This window comes from Vicia villosa, linkage group LG1, assembly GCF_029867415.1.
Source record: "Vicia villosa cultivar HV-30 ecotype Madison, WI linkage group LG1, Vvil1.0, whole genome shotgun sequence".
Lineage (NCBI taxonomy): Eukaryota > Viridiplantae > Streptophyta > Magnoliopsida > Fabales > Fabaceae > Vicia > Vicia villosa.
In genome coordinates this window covers 111,005,661-111,025,644 of record NC_081180.1, presented here as the reverse complement: position 1 = coordinate 111,025,644, position 19,984 = coordinate 111,005,661, and the positions used below count along the sequence as shown (strand labels likewise).

At 32.9% G+C, this 19,984-nt stretch overlaps 2 protein-coding genes across 3 annotated transcripts; one reads left to right on the top strand and one right to left on the bottom strand.

The window, feature by feature from the left end:
• The first annotated feature begins 6,697 nt into the window (after window positions 1-6,697).
• On the top strand, window positions 6,698-8,228 carry LOC131643845 (transcription factor TGA4-like). 2 transcript variants are annotated; one of them, XM_058914178.1, is made up of 3 exons: window positions 6,698-6,862; window positions 7,058-7,284; window positions 7,681-8,228. In XM_058914178.1, the coding sequence occupies exons 1-3, from the start codon at window positions 6,820-6,822 to the stop codon at window positions 8,008-8,010; spliced, it is 600 nt and encodes a 199-aa protein (XP_058770161.1). In that variant the 5' UTR covers window positions 6,698-6,819; the 3' UTR covers window positions 8,011-8,228. The 2 variants fall into 2 exon arrangements, with proteins under 2 accessions (XP_058770161.1, XP_058770162.1); XM_058914179.1 differs by having other exon boundaries at window positions 6,707-6,856.
• A 467-nt stretch (window positions 8,229-8,695) lies between these two features.
• LOC131643844 (uncharacterized) lies at window positions 8,696-12,016 on the bottom strand. The gene is made up of 10 exons (XM_058914177.1): window positions 11,776-12,016; window positions 11,573-11,705; window positions 11,362-11,422; window positions 11,138-11,270; window positions 10,838-10,961; window positions 10,646-10,702; window positions 10,429-10,525; window positions 9,414-9,621; window positions 9,247-9,307; window positions 8,696-9,009 (listed from the first exon to the last, which is right to left on the bottom strand). Exons 1-10 carry the CDS (start codon window positions 11,835-11,837, stop codon window positions 8,947-8,949), a joined length of 999 nt encoding a protein of 332 aa, XP_058770160.1. The 5' UTR covers window positions 11,838-12,016; the 3' UTR covers window positions 8,696-8,946.
• Between the last annotated feature and the right edge of the window lie 7,968 nt (window positions 12,017-19,984).

Here is a 19,984-nt window from a genome sequence, read left to right as displayed (position 1 = left end):
AGCAAAACCAATGACACTTATTTGTGATAATCAAATTGCATTGCACATTGCTTCAAATTCTATCTTCCATGAGAATACCAGACATATTGAGATAGATTGTCACTTTTCCAGAGAGAAGATCGAGTCAAGTGACATCGCCACAAGCTTTGTCAACTTGAATGATCAATTGGCAGATGTGTTTACAAAGGCCCTTTGAAGCCCCAAAACCAATTATATATGTAACAAGCTTGGTGCATTTGACTTATATGATCAAGCTTGAGGGGGAGTATTGGTAATTATATGTTTATAAAGAGAATATTCCCTAGAATATTTCTTAGTGTGTTCTAGAATAGAATAGGATATCTATGTAATTAATACTAAGATTTATATTTCCTCCTATATAATGCATCTTCCGTTGTGCTATTAAGACACACGATTTACCTAAATGTATCTTAGTTTCTCCTAATTCAATAAATACAACGACACATATATCGATCACCCAAAAGTGACCAAATGGGATTATCCCATTTGGGCATACATCGTAACAATGATCAACACTACAACAGTTCCAAAATAAGGTTTATAATATATGATTAACACTTAAGAGATATTATCATACAAATTCATGACCACAAGGGTTAAAGAAAAACCTCATGGGTCAAAAATTACACGCATATTATAGCAAAATGTGTGGAATCAATCAGACATATCAGATAAAATATATTAGAATAAAAAATTACCACAATGATACTATCAAAGATTTTAAATACCCTTGGCGTTGATGAGAGGGTAAAAGAACCCTCATCACCCTACTGCCTAAAATCCACCATATAATAAGTAATCTCCCCTACCTTAATCGACGCTTTTACAAAGTTCTTGACGTTTTCTCTCTCCCTAGCCTCAACCCTCACGTTAAGTATTTATAATCTCAATTAATCTCATTTGACCTTTTCACCTCCTACTAACTCACACACTCATCACTAATATTTTACCTTTTAATATGATTTTCCTAAAGGTAATATAATTCTATTATTATTATTAGGGAAAAGCTAACATGTGCCCTTGGGGCACATGTTAATGAGATATTTATAGAAAAATTTTTCTGGAACGCGTGCATTTAATGTATCAAAATTTTAAATATGACTTTATTGCATTTAATTATATTTAACTTTTTCTAATTATAGTATCCTTAACATGTGACCTAAGGGCACATGTTAGCATGACCCTTATTATTATCCCAATAAAATAAAAATTTAGTTTAATATCACCATTATTGTTATTACAAAATAATTATTTAAATTAAAAAAACTCTAAGGTTAATTGTTACACCTAAAAATAATCCAAAATATATTTTACGTAATTTACATTAACCCCTATATTATTATTATTATTATTAATATTATTATTATTATTATTATTATTATTATTATTATTATTATTACTATTATTATTATTATTATTATTATTATTATTATTATTATTATTATTATTATTATTATTATATCTTCATAATATTAATATAACTAATTTTTTTCTTTCTAATATTTAATTTTTATTTAAAAAACTAACGCTCTCAACTCGACTATTTTAGTAGTTATTAAATTACAAGAATACCCTTACAATATCTAAAATAATTAAAATAGCATAAATTATCAATTTAGACCAAACAATACACAAACAAATTCCTAATATTTAAGTAAAATATTAAAATTAAAGAAAATAAAATAGAGGTGTTACAACGCTTAGCGAGAAAAGGCGGTTCAAAGACTTTAGGACTAAGTTACTTCAAGGTAAAGCAAGGGTCTGGTGGCTAAGCGGTCTTGGATGGTTTGCTTAAAGAGCATAGGCGGCAAGGCTCGGCCTAGGGTGGCTAGCATGACTTAACCTAGAAGAAAGTAGGTGTGCTAAGCGAGTATGAGCAGTGCACTTAGCGAGACTATCTTTCCCAAGCCTATAAATATGGGTATCATGCCTTCATTTAATTCATCTAATGATTTAAGAGGATCGGATCATATTCATTGGAATTCAAGGCGATTCCTTAATGAAATTAGGTTCTCATCATAAATCACGACAAGAGAGAATAAAAGAGGAAGCTCGAGGGCGAAAACATTGTCTGAGGAATCATCAATAGATGCTTCTTAACTTTCTTCTTCTAGAGCTTGATTGTAATGCTACGATGAGTAAGCGTAGCTAATTTTCTCTTTTATTAGGGTTTGATGTAGTTGTTATATTACTTATATTTTGATCCTGACCATGGAGTTCTATATAATTCTTCTTAAGTTTTAATATTGAGGGATTCTTCGTTCTTAAGGCTTATTTTGGATTAGCTGCCTAAACATATTTTCTTGGTATGACTTGATATTAGAAATGGGTTGAACATGTGACTCCATACACAAGAAGGGGGTGAATTATGGAGGTTTGAAAAACAATAGTTTGAAAAAAAATATTTTCAGAATTAGAGTTTGAAAATATTTTAATAATAAATGTTCTGATAAGCAGCATAAAGTAAAGATAAAGATAATATGCAAAAAGTAAAAAGGTAAGAAAATAGAGATAACATAAGAGATTTATAGAGGTTCGATCTTAATGAAGTGGCTTACTCCTCTCCCCAAGAATTGATTTTGAGAGTATTCAATAATGTTTGAGAGCTTTTAGAAGGTTAAGCCCACGAACCCCCTTATACAAGGAAGATAAAGTTACAGGTTAATTTCCAACCAAATAACGAACAAGGAAATAAAGTGGTTAGTCTTCACATCAAACATCGAACAAAACTTCAACAATTAGTCTCTAAGCCAAACAGAGATTTTGTACGAAATTATCTCGAACCAAGTTGGAGTTTTGAGTTGGCTATCCTTTGGACCGAATTGAGGTTTTATACCAGGCTGACCACGAACTGAACTGAGATTTATATCTATCTAATCTCGAACTGACTGAGCTTTTGTACAGGGCTGAGCTCAAAACCAATGTGAATATTTTTCACGAACCTAGAAGGAAAGCTTTTCTTCAAGTGACAAAGCTTACGAACCAAACAGAGACTTACACTGTTCCAATAATTTTAAAAAAAATTTAACAGGTTTATCTTTAAACCTAACAATTACTTTCTAAGAAAGAATAATTCTCTCAAGAGGAAAAAGAACTCTTAGTGAATTTACAATAATACCTCTTCTAAAACAACTATCTCACTAAGTTCAAGAATGTTTTTCAACGCACTATGACTAAAAATATGTGAAAGAAAGAGAAATAATTTAGAAAGATTGCGAGAGAGAAATGTGAAATATCTCACGTTTTTTATATGATTAGAACTAAAAAAAAAGAAGAAATAGATCAATGACATATCTCTTTTTTTTTTCTATACAAAAATATTCCAATATAATCATCCATATAACTTATATGATATTTACACATTACAACTAATTATTCTTATATACACTAGTACTAGTATAAATTTTTTATATAATAATAATAAAAAATTCACATAAGGGTATATTAAAAAGTCTCATTCTCATTCTAAGTCTCATTAATGAGTGTAGGCGTCATGAACTTTTTAGCCACGCAAGTACCTATGCAAATTACTATCAATCTTTCATTTTCATTATATAATCTTTCTTTTGTTTTATTGCATGCTTGTCATGAATAAAGACTTTACAAGTATGCACTAACTTTAGTTTTATTACTTTAATTTCTTGGTCACTACTCAAGCAGTATACCACACTATCAAAGGCCTCGTTTTATCCACGTTAGATAATATTACTGTTTTATTTAAATAATAAATAGCAAAAGAAGGTGCACCAATGGTTAAAAATTACGTATGATAGCTACATAATAAGAAAGTGAAACAAAGCAAAATTAACAGTGATTAATAAGAATATACCAAGATGGATTCTTTGCACTCACAATAGAATATTTGAATAAGAAATATTCCGAATCTTGACCATAGCATGAAAATCAAAAGAGACACATGGTTCCACGAAGGTAGCTATGAATTTATTATTTATATTTGCATTAAGTGTGTCACGTCGGCGGTAAAAAGCAAAATATTGAACATATAAAGAAGATTACTAGTAAACATAATTAATACTTTAAAATTTTAAGAAGATGTAATGTCTTTTTTTTTTTTTTGTGATTATAAAAAAAACCTATTAATCTATTAAAAAATAAAAATAAATAGATAGACGGGCAAATCCGTCCTGCCAACCTGTCACCTTGATGGAGGACTAAATTTTATACTCATTTTCATTTGGAAGACTTGTTCGTTCCGCTCTTTTTTGACTAGCACAATTCACGTGTATTTGACTAAAACTATTCTTATATGATCTTTGGCATGTCATTAGCTAATGAACTTTGGAAGAAATTTAAAAGATTATTTTAGTCAAATGGTATTTTAAATCGATTGTTGAATGGGTAGTTTCATAAAAAAAGTATATGCTTATTTAAGTATTTTCAGCAATATTGTTTATGAATTAAAAAACACAAAAATTCATATGGTCTCTTTCGCCTTCCTATGAGCATATGAAACTTCAAACATGTTAGATACTTATTATGGAAGACCAACGTTAGAAAATGAGTTAAGTCAAAAGCTATTAATTTCTCGAGATGATGATTTTTTCTAAAATACTTGAGATGTGTGTCCTCATGGAGTTTCCACATTGTCATGAAAAACAATCGGTTATTACTAACAAAGTATAATGTGTATTTGGTCAATCTTAATGCAAGGTGAGTTATGCACTACAGAGTAAAGTTCTCTATAGACTGGCCAAATACAAAAATTGTTAATACAATATTTAATAGGATTTTGAACCTGAAACCTTAAGAAAAGTACGCTCTCAATGCCCAAGTCTAGATAAAGGTATGTTAATAAAGTGTTTCACTCCATCACTCACAAATGAACATAGATGGGTGTGAGCGCATTTGCCCATTAGATGGATGTTTTGCATGATGTCAAAACTTAGGAAAACCTTAGCATTTTCGTATATTAGACGATATCTCCAAGTCATTATGTGTACCTTTGCATTAGGGATCTTAGAATGCACCTAGAACATGTTTGGAAAATGTATCATGCATAAAAAATGAATTACATGGCATTAAAAATCAGTTGTATGCTTTGAAAAAAATCAATTTTTGCTCAAAACACAAGTGTATGTGTCAACACATGCATTGTATAGGTCGACACATGTATTGCAGTAATAAAGTATGTAACTTCTATTTGAATGTGTTGAAACATGCAGTCTTTTAGGTTGACACATACTGAAAAAATAACTTCTATGTGTCGACACATACAATTTTCAAGTCGACACATGTACTACATTTTTAAAGCACATAGCTTCTGTTTGAATGTGTGACACATGACCTGATACATGTCGACACATGTACTGCATTTTTAAAGCATGTAGCTTTTGTTTGAATGTGCGACACACGACCTGATACAGGTCGACACATGCATTTATATGTGTTGATACATGACTTATATTTGTCGACACATGTTTTTTTTTTGTTGAAAAATTGCATTCTTTTTCAAATTTCTAGGTTTACCTTTTGCCTCTAACTTGCACTACTATAAATACTTCATACATGCATCATTTCAAAGTTGATGAAACTATACATCCATACATACAAAGATTGTTATTCATTTTTAACCTTCCATCTATTGAAGAACGATGGTTTCTTGCAAAGTAGCGCGGGACGGTGAATCAATTGGCTTTGTTGGGTGACTTGATCAAACATAGATCAAGGGAAGAGAATTGCAAGGATCAACATCAAACATAGGGTTTGTAGGGTTGGATTGCTACCTTTCTCTTGTAAATAATTTTTTGCATGGTAAAATTGATATCTCAATTCCACATTGAAATTGAGAGCAGACGTAGTCGTAGCGAGGACGATCGGTGAACTGCCTAAACAACTCCTCGTGTCCTCTCTCTTTCATTTACTTTTCATAATTCAATTGTTAAATACATTGGTAAAGTAATCGATTCGTAGAGAATTTTTATTGATTGTTTGAAAGCTAAATTGGTTTGTTGATTGCCTTACAATCTAAGTGATTGTGAGAGATTTTTTATATCAACAAACTCGAAAGGAAAATCTGAAAAAATCGATCGCACGCCAAGTATTCGATAATTTGTCGATTCAAGTTTTTCTTAATATTTTCATTGGAGATAGTTTACCATAGTAAGCCTATTGAAACGGTTGATTGAGAATTGTGTGTATCAACTCGCTTATCGTTGTTATCCATTTCTTATAATTGTGCGCATATCCGAGTTTCCAATAATCGATTTGATTTAGACGACTTAATTGATCTAAGCCAAACCTTCTCCTTACCGTAACTTTAATAATTTTCAAAAACTATTTTAAAAGATCATTTTTAAATTAAAGGATCTATTTACCCTTCTAAATAAATTGCCGTCGTCTAACAATGAACTCGGAACCAAAAGTATATACCATCTCTAATTGGGAATATGACAAAACATTAAGTGATGACACTTATATCCCATCATGGTTTGAAGGGCCAAAAGTATACATATATTGGTTAATGATTTGGAGATTCTCAAATATTCAGTAAATCTTAGCAATGTATGATGACTGACGACATGAATGGTTAATAATACGTGTAGTGTACCCTTTTTTTGTAGATAAGTGGGGGATGATGTGGTGTTTTATTTAAGTAATAGGATCTAGCATATAAAGCTTTTTTGGTCACCTTATTTCACTTTTTGGTTATATATACACTCTTAACTCTTCTTCCCATTTTCATTGGTGCATTATGAAATTAAGTGCTTGTGATTGCCTCTCCATTCAAAGGAAATCTTGAATTCCAATTCTAAGTTCTGGCTTCTTGTAAACAAACCAATGAAAGAGACTAATGCTCAAGGAGAATTCTTCAAGGGTAATAGTAAGAATATATAAAAATTTGTATTGTTATAAAAATAGTTAAAATATACTATATGTTTAGATAAATCTAGTATACTATATACTTTATTAAAGCTTGATCCTTAAGAATACCATTCAACTGTAAATTGGTTTGGTAAGCACTTATTTTATTTCTTGTATACATACTTTAAAGCTAACAGAAGTAAGAATTCTGCAGGAAACACACTTTCTGTGAAAAAGTATGCACTTTCGTCTGAAGAACAGAACAAGCTTATTTCTGCGATACATAAAACTCTAAATGATCACAACCATGTTATTGAGGATGACAAGCTACAGTTAGTTATAAACACAATCATGAAACATGTCTTGACTGTTGGTTCTGCCATAACATGTGAAAGCAATCATTGGTGGATTGGAGGCTTTCGTCCTTCTCAAATTCTTCAGGTAATTCACTAATAGAATTAGCTAGAAACAAACTGTTTTATAGATTGAAGATTGTCCTCACTTATAAACACATGTTTATATTTTATCTTATTAAATGTGAGACTTTTAACGCACACTCTCTAGCTCAGGACCGACATCTAGAGCGTGATCCGAGTGGCTAGATAGCGTTGAGCTGTTTGCAGGTGATCCAATAGATAATAAATAGACTCTCATATCATCTTAGAGTTTGAGTTTATAACAAAGTCTAACAAAACCAGTTTGTAAAGGGAACACTACCTCCACTCATAAAGACATGAGCATACTTAATCTCATCTAATGTTGATTTACAACTACAAATTTGAATTATGCATTCTTATTTCTTATCAGTACTATATGTACTTTAATTTGGATATACAGGCTATTCTGCCTCAATTTCAACATACGTACACCCAGCAACAACTTAGTGATATTTATAATCTTGGACAATCATGTCAACAAGCAGAATATGCTCTTGCACAAGGCATGGTAAAACTCAAGCAAAATCTTGATGAAACAACAACAGCAGAAGGCAAAGGGTTTCAATTGATGTATGTACCTCAACAACTAAGCTTCTTTAAACAGGCTGATAATCTTCGCCAAGAATTCTTGCATCAATTTTGTCGTCTCGTTACAATTTCTCAGCAAGCTGAATTTGTAGTTGCTCTCAAGGAACATCTGCATAGTCCACAGCCTCGGAGCTCACTTTGAGGATTCTCGAGAGTCAAGACGAGTGAAACGAAACTATATAAATTAAATAAACTTAGTTTGCACCCAATTAATTTGGTATCAATGTGTTGCATCTAATTAATTTGGTATCCATGAACCATAATTTTATTATGAAAATACTCTGGAGAGTGTCTTGCTTATTCGTGTTTGTAATTCATGCCCATATTGAGGTTTAGTCTATATTTGTTTTTATGGTGAAATTTCAATGAACACGCATTCAACTTGAAGTAACAATTTTTGGCTTTTCAATAGTCAGTGGGTTTGCTTTTCAACTTTTTTAACTACTAAAAATTTGAACTGAAATTGCAAAATTCAAATTCCAAATTTAGAATAACTAAAACTTCTCTCTATTGGAAGTTGGAACTAGGCATGACAGTTTAACTCGCATTCGCGTGAGCCCATCTGAACCCGCACCCATCAATATTTATAGATAGTCAGTCAAGTTGCTGGTGGCGTAAACTCATTGTAAATAGGCCGAGAGGAAATGACAGGGGAAACAAACAGGCCACAAAACAACTCAATTCTAGTATAACTATTTCAACAAAAAAATACTCATAATGCCTTAAAACTTCAAATTCTTATAGATAGTTCTGGTTTAATGCAATCAATATTTCCGTGCTCTAAGTTTTTATGGAACCTGAGAAAGGGTTATGCATAGAAAAGCAAAGGAAAAAAAAAAGCGACAAACAGAATGAACTAACCCCTCACAACTGAAAATGCAGTTTGTGTGCCATACAGATATGCATAGGAGTAAATAAAACTATGTCCTAGTATAACTAACTAATCACCAAATTGTGTCTAAGGAGTGTTTTGTTACTTGTTAGCATTCTTCATAAGGGGAATTAAAGAGGAACCTTGGGATGTGTAGGATAAAAATAAAAGATGATACTGCTAAGGATATATGAATTCTGCAAACAATCACTTCTCAATTGAACACATCTGAGAGACCAATTTGATAACTTCCCACATAGGCGCATCATTCTGCAGGAAAAAGTAATTTTCAAGTTACAGTTAGCTACTCAATCATCTCTTACTAGGTATTTCACTTTAATTTAACACAATGTTCTATGAATTAGTTTACTTAGTTTAACATGATGTAATTCTTCAGTATTGCAGACACACTTGTAGATTGTCGTCAATAGTAACAGTATTGCTCTTACAAATATTGGAAGATAAAAGGAATCCAAGGATATGTTATTATCCATCTAATCAACTTACCACTAAAACAACATCAAAAGCTTCTTTGTAGATGCTAATTGAGTTCTCAACGTTGTGGTTCCTGCAACAATTCAAAATGGCAGAAAAACAAGAAGGGATCAGGTCACATTCATAAATGTCTCACTTATCCAAACAATTAACTCGAGTATAGCAAATATTTTACTTACAAAAATCCCACAGAAATTCGAGTATCGTAATTTAAACCATCGGACATTCCTAAGTCTCCGGTATGATCACCAAGGAGGAGAACATTGGTTCTCTTCTTTAGCAAATCATTATCATCAGTTGGACCATCGATATCACCAAAGTGTTCGTGAACAGGCGCAGCCATGTCAAGAGCATGCTCATTTTTATTTAAGCTGTGAATCAATTTTCCTGTAATTTAAATTTAGAAGAAAAAATTAAGAACCGGTTCTTGTCAAGTACTTTATCTTAAATATCCCAATTCCATTTCAATTATCAACAAACACAGGTGTATGAAATGTTTCTTTTCAATTCACCCATAAGCTTCAAAGTCCCACTTCAGGATATGTGAAGGCCAATATCAAATTACAGAACTATGGTTAGAAATTTATTTATTATTTTATGGGCCAAGATTCTCGAAGCAAAGACAGTCTGCAATATTTTTGAGGTTACGGTAGCTGAATACAAGAATACCTTGTTAACTTCTGTGAATGACGGAGGAAATAGCATAATATAAGATAGATTTATTTACACTAACTAGTGTTGGGTTGGGAATATCAGAACAAATTTCCATCTCTATGTAATTAAGAAGGGAAAAAACACATACATAGTAAAGAAGAACAATGTCAAAAAAATTAAACGTGGAAAATCTTCTGAATGTGAAAGGTAAAAACCACACAACCTTGTTTTCTTCCAAGATAAGCAACTCTATATGAAAGTAAAACAGTTAACCTTCGCTTGTTTCAAAAATTTCCACCTAACCCTAAGTGACATTTCATCAATTAACCTCCTTGTTTGTTAGGATGTTCCAGACTCATTCACCAGAGGTTAAACAGAAACAAATAAATTAACATTGTAATATAAATGTGCTTTTGGCTAATAATAGTGAAACCTAAGAGCAATTATGAAATGCCTCAGCCTCTGAAAGATTCGTTCAGACACAAACATCAAGATGAAAAGCAAACAAATACACAATAAAAAATGGTAACATAGAATCACCTTTGAAAGATACAAGTTGACCATCATCATTAAAAACCATCCTGTTCGATACTATCTTCACATTTTTGAAGGATCTCTTAAGTTTCTGTCTTAGAACCTGTTATTATTAGAAAAAGTGAAAAATAGAATTTGAGAGGTACACTCAATAACAGACAAGAAAGTGAAGAGAAAATGCCCAGTAACCTTGCTAACATAAAACAAAATTAACTTTTCAGACCTCTTCAATGATATCCGCAAGCCCTGCAGAGAATATTAATACAGGAATATCTTGTTCCTGAAAAATAACAAAACGGAAAATGGGATCCAATATCAGAAGCAATCGAATCTTCACATACATATGTATATTACATTTCATAAACTCGCTTGATATAAGATGAACATATCAAGATGTAAGAACTCGGAAATATACCTCCAAAAATTCAAAAAGCTCAGAAACACCTTCCCTAAAAGCTATATTAGCATTAGCAACGGATTGTTTTATTGATTCATATGTAAGTCCTCCCTCCATAAGAAGACCGTGTGTTTTTCCCCACCTAATAATAAATCAAATTTCAAGTTTCAGCAGCAAACATTAATGTCAATATCGAATATGACTATACCACCAGGGTCTAGCACTAATCGTTTTGGTGTAGTGTGTGTGTGTGAGTATTATAAATTCTGGTCTAGTGTACTGAGTTCGATTTCTACTCATTAAAACTGAGTGACATACCACTCTTCCATGAGTTTCCTTTTCTCTTCAAGTCCAAGAGTAGGAGAAAATTCTAATGGATGGTAACGTTCATATAACTGTTGTCTTTTAGCATTATATTCTGGATTATCTTGCTGCAAAAGGCCATGACTAGCTACAAATGATATGATTAGGTTAATATAATGCATAGCAAATTTCCTAGTTTTGGACATGTAAGGAGAAGAAAAGGGGGAATATATATATACTTTGGCCACGAGTTCCATTAACCCAAAACTTTGTCAATGTAGCATCAAAATCAGCAATCACCTACAAACATGAAAATACAAGTGTGTCCCAATTTTGTGTTATGCAACTAAAATGAGAGCATAATAATAGAACTATGGAGTATATGAAATAGAAAATGCGACAAATTTGGTTGCATGAAACGCAATTATGAATGAAAAGGGGGTAAAAAACCTGAAGCTTTTGAGGACCGGCGGAACGAATAGCGGCAATTTTGGAGTGGAGCAAAACAGGATCAGCCACGGTCGATTCCGAACTCGATTTGATAGCCTCCATTTTCGCAGAAGAAAAAGTAGAAAACGAGACCCTTTAAAGAAAAAGACAAGATTAATGAAGAATGAGGAGTATAAAAGAGAAGAGGGATGAAGAGAATGAACCTTGGTGTGTAATGGAGAAAATTGGGGGTGACGATGGATTGGAAATGGAGGCGTAAACTCATTTGAGTGTAAGAAAAGAAGTGGTTACATTATAGTAGTAGAATGAATGAAGTGGTGTTACCATAAAAAATGGGAACCGGATTCGTGCGCCTCATCTCATCCTCTGCATGAAGTAAATCTATGGATCTTACCTATCCCCAAATTAGACGTGTTAATCATTCATTACGTCTTTGCCCGCTACACATCTCACATTTAATTGGGTCTCTTTTTTTTTTTTTTTTTATCAAAACAGAAACAAACTCGTGTGTTTCCACGAGTTCTAGTTAGGGATGGCAAAAATATTCATACCCGCGGATATATGCGGATAAAATCCGTCATGGGTACGGGGCGCATAGTTTAAAAGATATCCGCGGATAAAATAAATGGATATTTCAATACCCATTTATTAATGGATATGGATACGAGTTTAATGTTATCCATACCCGTGGATATCCGTATCCGTTAATAAATTATAAAAGTTATTTAAATATTATTAGTTTATTATACTTTATCTTTTCATCTTCTAAAAAACTAGAAAACTAGTCTCCTTTATATTCTATACAAATTTTATTGACCATTTATCCTTTCTACTTCTCTGTTGTTCGCTCTTCCACCATAACTCACAATCACAATATCATTGTTTTTTTGTTAAAAATAAAATATATGGATATTATACTTTGGTGAAAATGAAAAAAATTAATGTGATGAAATTTTGTTTTTAAAATAAGAGAGATTTATATGAATGTTATGTGATAAGAATGTGTGTCTTAAAAACAAGTTGAAAATATTTTTTTCAAAACATAATTTTAGGAAAATAGTATTATCCATGGATATCTGTAAATATCCGCGGATATCTTAAAACTCGCGGATTACCCGTTTAGCGGATATCTGACGGATATGGGGCGGATATGGATATCATATTTATCCAACGAGGTGGACACGGATATCATACTATCCGTCCCCATGGATATCCATTTACATCTCTAGTTCTAGTATGGGACACGTATTTGTTTCAGATGTATATTTTTTAATAGAAAAATGTCTAGTACCTGTGAAAAAATAATAATTGAATGTATAAAAAAAAGTCTGGTACCCGCGGAAAAATAATAATTGAATGTATAGAAAAATGTTTGGTATATGTGAAAAAAATAATAATTGAATGTTTAGAAAAATGCCTGGTACCCGTAAAAAAAATAATAATTGAATGTATAGAAAAATGTCTGGTACCCGTGAAAAAAATAATAATTGAATGTTTAGAAAAATGTCTGGTACCGTGAAAAAATAATAATTGAATGTATAGAAAAATGTATGGTACCCGTTATAAAATAATAATTGAATGTTTAGAAAAATGTCTGGTATCCGTGAAAAAATAATAATCTAAATATATAAAAAAATGTCTAGTACCCGCGAAAAAATAATAATTAAATGTATAGAAAAATGTCTAGTACCCGTAAAAATATTTAGATCAATAAGATTTTTTAATGCAAAATATAATTTTATTATAAAATATGTGAATAATAGAAGTTAAAAAAATGTAATAAAAAAATAGAAGAAAACAAATATTAGAAGCAAATAGAAACTAAATATTTGTCTTTCCAAGATGAAAGATTTTTAATAATTTAGATTATAGTTGTCTTTTCAAGAAATGAATAAAAAATTCATTGGCAAAGCATGCAACATTTTTAAAAAATGAAGAGGAGTAGAATAGAAAGATGGAACAGGAAAATGTGGAAGATGGAGAACATATACACGTGGAAGCATATATAAACAGAGGGCTAATTTGGTATTTTCTAGACCTATTCATTTTCTTATATTGTAGATACTCCCTCCGAGATCATATATAAACAAATTTGTAAAAAACTCAATGAATTTAATTTTTACACTCTTTCAAATTTTATCCCTATTTTTTGTATAGCGCACATTGCCATTATATCTCGATTTTATATTTAATTGAGGTGAATTTTTTTTCATAAAATTATAATATTTATAGTAGTGGTTGTTCCTATTATGTCTTAGTCATGGACAACATAGGGAACTCGAATAATGTATTTGTAGATATATCTTGTGGGGGATGATATAAGTGTCGCTTCCTCACGCACTGGGGTGGTTGATCCTGTGATACTAGATGTGGTTTCTTTAGCAATGAGACACCATCTCATAGATTTTATAGAGATTAGTGACAGTTTTGACGTTGTAGGAGCTTTCAAGGTAATGTTAATGGGTTTGAAAGTCCCTAGGATGAAGAGGAGATCGAGGTGAATGTAGAGGGAGATGGGGCGACAAGCTCGTTTAGGATTGACATTAGATAGGTCGGTCATGGTTTGGCTTTCCCTGAAATACTTAAAGTAGATTTGGAGACAGTAAGGGAATATTAGGGTGATCGAAGAGCCCGCCCTTACATTAAGGCTTGTAGGCATTTGAACAATCAATAACCTAGTGAAGATGAGGTTAGGTGGTACCTTAAGTATCGATCACTTTCCATAACTCAGAGTTGTGATTTTTTGGCTTGTTGACAGTGAGAAATAGATGGTTCAAAGGGGATAACATGACTTCGAGCTTCATGTTGATGTAGATAAGTACCCATGGGTGTAAAGGAATATCGTGGAGATGACTTTTATCTTCAATGAGGCACGTCAGATGTAAAATGCTCATTGGAATGTGGGTTTGTCTTCTGATTGGTCGGTCTCTCTAATAAAACTTAATAAAATATTGTGCAGCCTTTCTGATGTTGCCATTACATGAGTGATAGTTCGCTAGAATGATATTTAGACTTCCTTTCAATGGGTTTGAGGCGGGGTCATGAATCATTTAAGAATTTCCCCTTCACAAATACATCTGATGAGTTGGGCTTATGTATGTTTGGTGGAATATGGATGTAGAATGGTCTATAAGAGGGAGGGAGTTAAATAGAGCGTTCCCCTAAAACCATTTTCAAAAATAAAACTTTGAAATCAAATGTTTATAAGCAGAAGTGTGGCAGTGTAATAGTTACAAAATTGCATTTGAATTGATTTCATAGTTTACTCAGACTATCAGAGAATACAATGAATGTGATAAATAAAGATGCTCAAATGAGTAGTACATCAATTAACGAATTCAATTCACACACAATGTCTAAATTGAATCTTATAAATCGAACAAAAAATCTAACATTAATTGTATATACAATTATAATCATTATAAATACTATTTGGATGACTAAATCTATCACATACCTGCGCTTATACATAAATCACTATGACTTTATTTGAGAGTTTTTAGGGGAATGGAAGGGGACTTTGAAAAAAGGAAAGGATTGAATGAAAATAATAGAAAGATTTAGGTGGGGAGGGTTTTGGGGGATATATTTTTATTCACAAAACAAAATCTCCCTAATTTGGAGAACTAAAAATTTATATTGAAGGAGAGTTTTGGAGGGCTTAGACAAATTGTTCAAATATAATTAGGTTGTAATATGACTCCAATAATTTAAAAAATGTTAATGATAAACAATAGTTTATCATTTCATTAAAAATATTTTTTTCAAAAAATGTTAAAGATTGCTCTATATTTTTATAAAAAAAAAATTATTTTTCAAACTCTTCCCTTTCTCTTTCCTCCAAATTCCCAAACAAAACCTATAAGCTGTTAAAATCTATCCACATGCAATTCTAGAATTTAAAATAAATGAGGAAAGAAAGGTTTATGCACCATATTAATATTGGTTCAACATATTTGTCCTTGTTAACACTTAATTGAGTATCCAATGACAGACCATTGAAAATTTGTTTGGTCCTCCACTATTTTACATATTGTTGGAAGTTATTAGAGAGATAACTACATAATCAACATATTATGTGTTATACAACTCAGCATAATATTCATTGTAAATAATAATCAGTAATTAGCTAATAAGAATTAGTGATTAGTTTTCTTCTACCATATTTAGAATTAGCATTTAAAGGGAGAATAATGGTTATGATTCTCTGGTCATAATTAGGATTATTGATATGTCCATGTATTCTATAAATAACTTTCAGGTATTACTTACTAATATATCAAAGAAATACAAATTATTTATTTCTTTATGGTATCAGTTGCTGGAAGAATTCCTTATGTTTTATTCTTTTGCTTCCGTTTTTTTGATTTTTCCATCCCACATAATGTCCGATCACTCGTCTAATACCGAGTCCCAGCATTCTCCCAAACATTCTTCACCTAAAATTGAAATACTTCAATTTTTCAGGACATACCATGAAAACCACCCTGTTCATATCACAACAATTCGATTGAATGGTCCTAATTATTTTCGGTGGTCACAGTCGGTCCATTTGTATCTCAGGGGGAGAGGAAAAATTGGCTACATCACTGAAGACAAGAAACAAACAAACAAGGAAGGTGAAAACTATGATAGTTAGGATGTTGAAAATTCCATGGTCATGATATGGTTAGTAAATTCCATGACTGAAGAGATAGGTGCAAACTATCTTTGTTATGCTACTGCAAAAGATCTATGGGAAAGTGTCTCTCAGATGTATTCCAATTTGGACAACCAATCCCAAATTTATGAATTAACTCTCCAACTTGGAGAAATTCGTCAAGCTGAAGATTCTGTTACCAAATACTTCAATTGTCTCAAGTGTATTTGGCAAGATTTGGATCTGTTCAATGTATACGAGTGAGAGTCACCCAAGGACTGCAAGCACTACAAGAATATGGCGGATGTTCGTTGTGTCTTCAATTTTCTTGCAGGTATAAATATTGAGTTTGATGAGGTTCGTAACCGAATTCTTGGCAGGAATCCTATCCCTCAAATTGGTGAAGTATTTGCTAAGGTGCGTCACGAAGAGAGTTACAGGCAGGTGATTCTTGGAAAAAAGGTTGCCATCGTCCTTCCACCAGTCGAAGGATCTGCATTGGTTGTTCCTCAAGTCAATCGCAAACCTTTCCCTAATCCATGTGGTGGTAACAAGAACCATTTAGTCTGCAACTAATGTGGTCTAAATTGTCACACTCGGCAAAACTGTTTCAAACTACATGATAGGCCAAATAATAAAAAAGGTGGAAGGTTTGGTGACCACCCTACGTCAACAACCAATAAGGCCGACTCGTCTCCATTTACTAAGGAGCAAATTGATCACCTTTTTAATCTTCTAAATTTCAATTCGTCACCTAATGTTCCTGTTGAAACTGTGGCACAAACAAGTAAGAATTCTTGGGCATTATCTGTCCAAAACCACTTCTACCTTTGGATAATAGATTCAGGAGCATATGAACATATGACCAATGATATCATTTATTCAATTCGTATTTCCCTTGTTTAGGGTCTGAAAAAGTAAGGATTGCAATCTGTTTTACACGTTCCTAAATTTGCTTATAATCTTCTATCTATTCATAAGTTGTCTAAGGACACTAATTATTCTGTCATTTTTTGTTCTTCCACTTGTGTTTTTCAAGACTAGAACTCGGGGAATATGATTGGAGCTGCTAGAGAGATGAATGGATTGTACCACTTTGATGAAACTCTTCTTGGAAACACAATGGTTTTTGGTTTAAACAGTGCAACTTTACCTCCCGTTTTAGAGCAAGTTATGTTATGGCATAATAGATTAGGCCATCCTAGTTTCCCTTATCTTAAGTATTTATTTCCAAAATTTTCCAAAGAAATAAATTCCTCACAATTTCATTGTGAAGCTTGTTGTTAGACGCTGGCCTTAGGATCTAGAGGGGGGGTGAATAGATCGTTCACAGTTTTACGGAGTTAAACGACTTTTCAGCGGAAGTTATTCTGAATCGACTCGTGTCTATTCCGAACCTCTATCGAAACGATTGTATATGTGTTTAAAACCAGTCGAAGACTTAAGATAAGTGATAAGAGTATATGTTGCATAATCAAAGCGTTGCTCTTATTGAAAATCAGATTAACTTCTTGTATGATGGACAATGTTTGCAATGCAGTAAGAGTGATAGAAACAAATATACAAACACTTGGTGATAATGATCAAATTGATGGTGATTCAATATGTGATGGATTGTGATGTTTATATAGGTTCTTAATTCACAATCTTAACACTCGAATCGTTGATCAATTTGCTATTATAACCAAATATGAACAGAAAGTAAATGAAAAAGTAAAAGCGACAAGAACACGATATTTGTTTAGGCAGTTCGTCGATCGTCCTTGCTACGACTACGTCTGCCCCCAATTCCAAATTGAAATTGGGTAATCTTTCATTAATGTTGAAAGTAGTATATACAAAGAAGATAACAAAGCGATAAACGATAAACCAATTATGTCGATCCTTTGAATCTTCTTCCCCCTTAATCTTGATCAAGATCAAGGTTATCCAAGAGCTTCACTTTGATTCCCTTCTGCAGTGTCTTGATTCCTTGAACTCCCCGTTCCTCAATCTTTACACTCAGCCGAATCCTCAATGAACGCCTCTTGATAAAAACCCCCAAGAACCACCCGTCGTGGAGGACAAAACCCGCAGATTTTATTCACCAACAAACCCCACAAACCTTCACCCACTAGGAATCTTCAATTCCGTTCCATGGACGTTATCGAACTCATCACTAACCCGCAACGCAAAAATGATTATGTGTAATTGTGTTGGAGATGATGAAGAACGAAGATGAGAAGCGTTTGTGTATCTTTCAGTCGTTGGTGTTGCTTTGAATAATGAACCTTGGACAATATATATGATAGCTTGACAGTTGGAGATGAGAGAAACAGAATTTTTGGCATTCTTGATCAGTTAGGTCGACCTCTTGTAGAGCTTAGGTCGACCTAGCAGTGCTTGCAGAATTTTGCTCCCAGTTAGGTCGACCTGTTTAAGGAGTAGGTCGACCAGAATCCTCTTCAAATGCATTCTGGGGACATTTTCTCAGATTAGGTCGACCTAGTTGTTGTGTAGGTCGACCTAGCAGACTGGTATGTAAATTTCATCAATTTAGGTCGACCTAGATGATGTGTGAGTCGACCTAGCAGAAGTATATGGATTTTTCTCCATTTTAGGTCGACCTAGGTTGACAGTAGGTCGACCTAACTGCTGCTTTTCTGCATTCTTCTTGTTTTGCTTGTGTTGAGTCAACCTATAAGCATAATAGGTCGACCTGTTCTGACATGAGTGATCAATGCTTGCTTTTCTTTGAGTTTTCTGCTTCCACCTTGTTGCTTGTATGCTTATTGAGTTTGCCATGAATCAAAAACATCTTTGTGATTGTAATCTTGTATTCACATACTCCCCCTTTTTGATGATGGCAAACCAGTAGTCGAGGCTTTGGTAGTAAGAGATAAAGACTCAACAAAGCTCCCCTGTACATTCAGCATCTATTTCTCAACAAGGCAATCTCTCAACAAAGCTCCCCCGTACACTCAGCATCTATCTCCCCCTTTGTCAACATCAAAAAGAGATACAACGAAAATAGAAGAGTAACGAGAGAAACATAGATAAAATGCTAGCATTCATAAAAAGGTAGCCAGTGATAGCATGAGAGTCAAATGAGCAAGAGCGATATGTGTATGAAGTCACTATAAGCATGTTAATTGATAGCATATTATAGTATCAATAATATTTTTGGAAGTGAACAACAATAACGTTACCGCTTTCTCAACTTTAATGGCAGCCTTTAATCAATGTGGAATGACGCCTGGCTAGATGATGAACTACCTTTACGCTAAGAAAAATGTTAGCAAAAGAGAACATATATATATATATATATATATATATATATATATATAAAGTAAAGGAATAATATTAAGAGAGAACAAACGTAATTAGCCCAAATTAGAGATATCGAGTATCCCTAATTCCCTACGAATGTTGAAGTATTGCTCCGTTGCTAGAGGTTTGGTGAAGATGTCAGCTAGTTGCTTCTTGCTTTCTACATGTTCAAATGTAACGTCTCCTTTCTCTACATGATCTCGTAGAAAGTGATGTCTTATTTCAATATGCTTGGTACGTGAGTGTAAGACAGGATTTTTACTCAAGTTTATGGCACTTGTGTTATCGCACATGATAGGTATGCGATCAAGCTTAATACCAAAGTCAAGAAGTTGTTGCTTGAGCCATAATATTTGTGCACAGCAGCTTCCAGCAGCTACATATTCTGCCTCAGCAGTAGATAATGCAACCGATACTTGTTTCTTGCTATGCCAACTTATCAATGAATTTGAGAATAGATGACA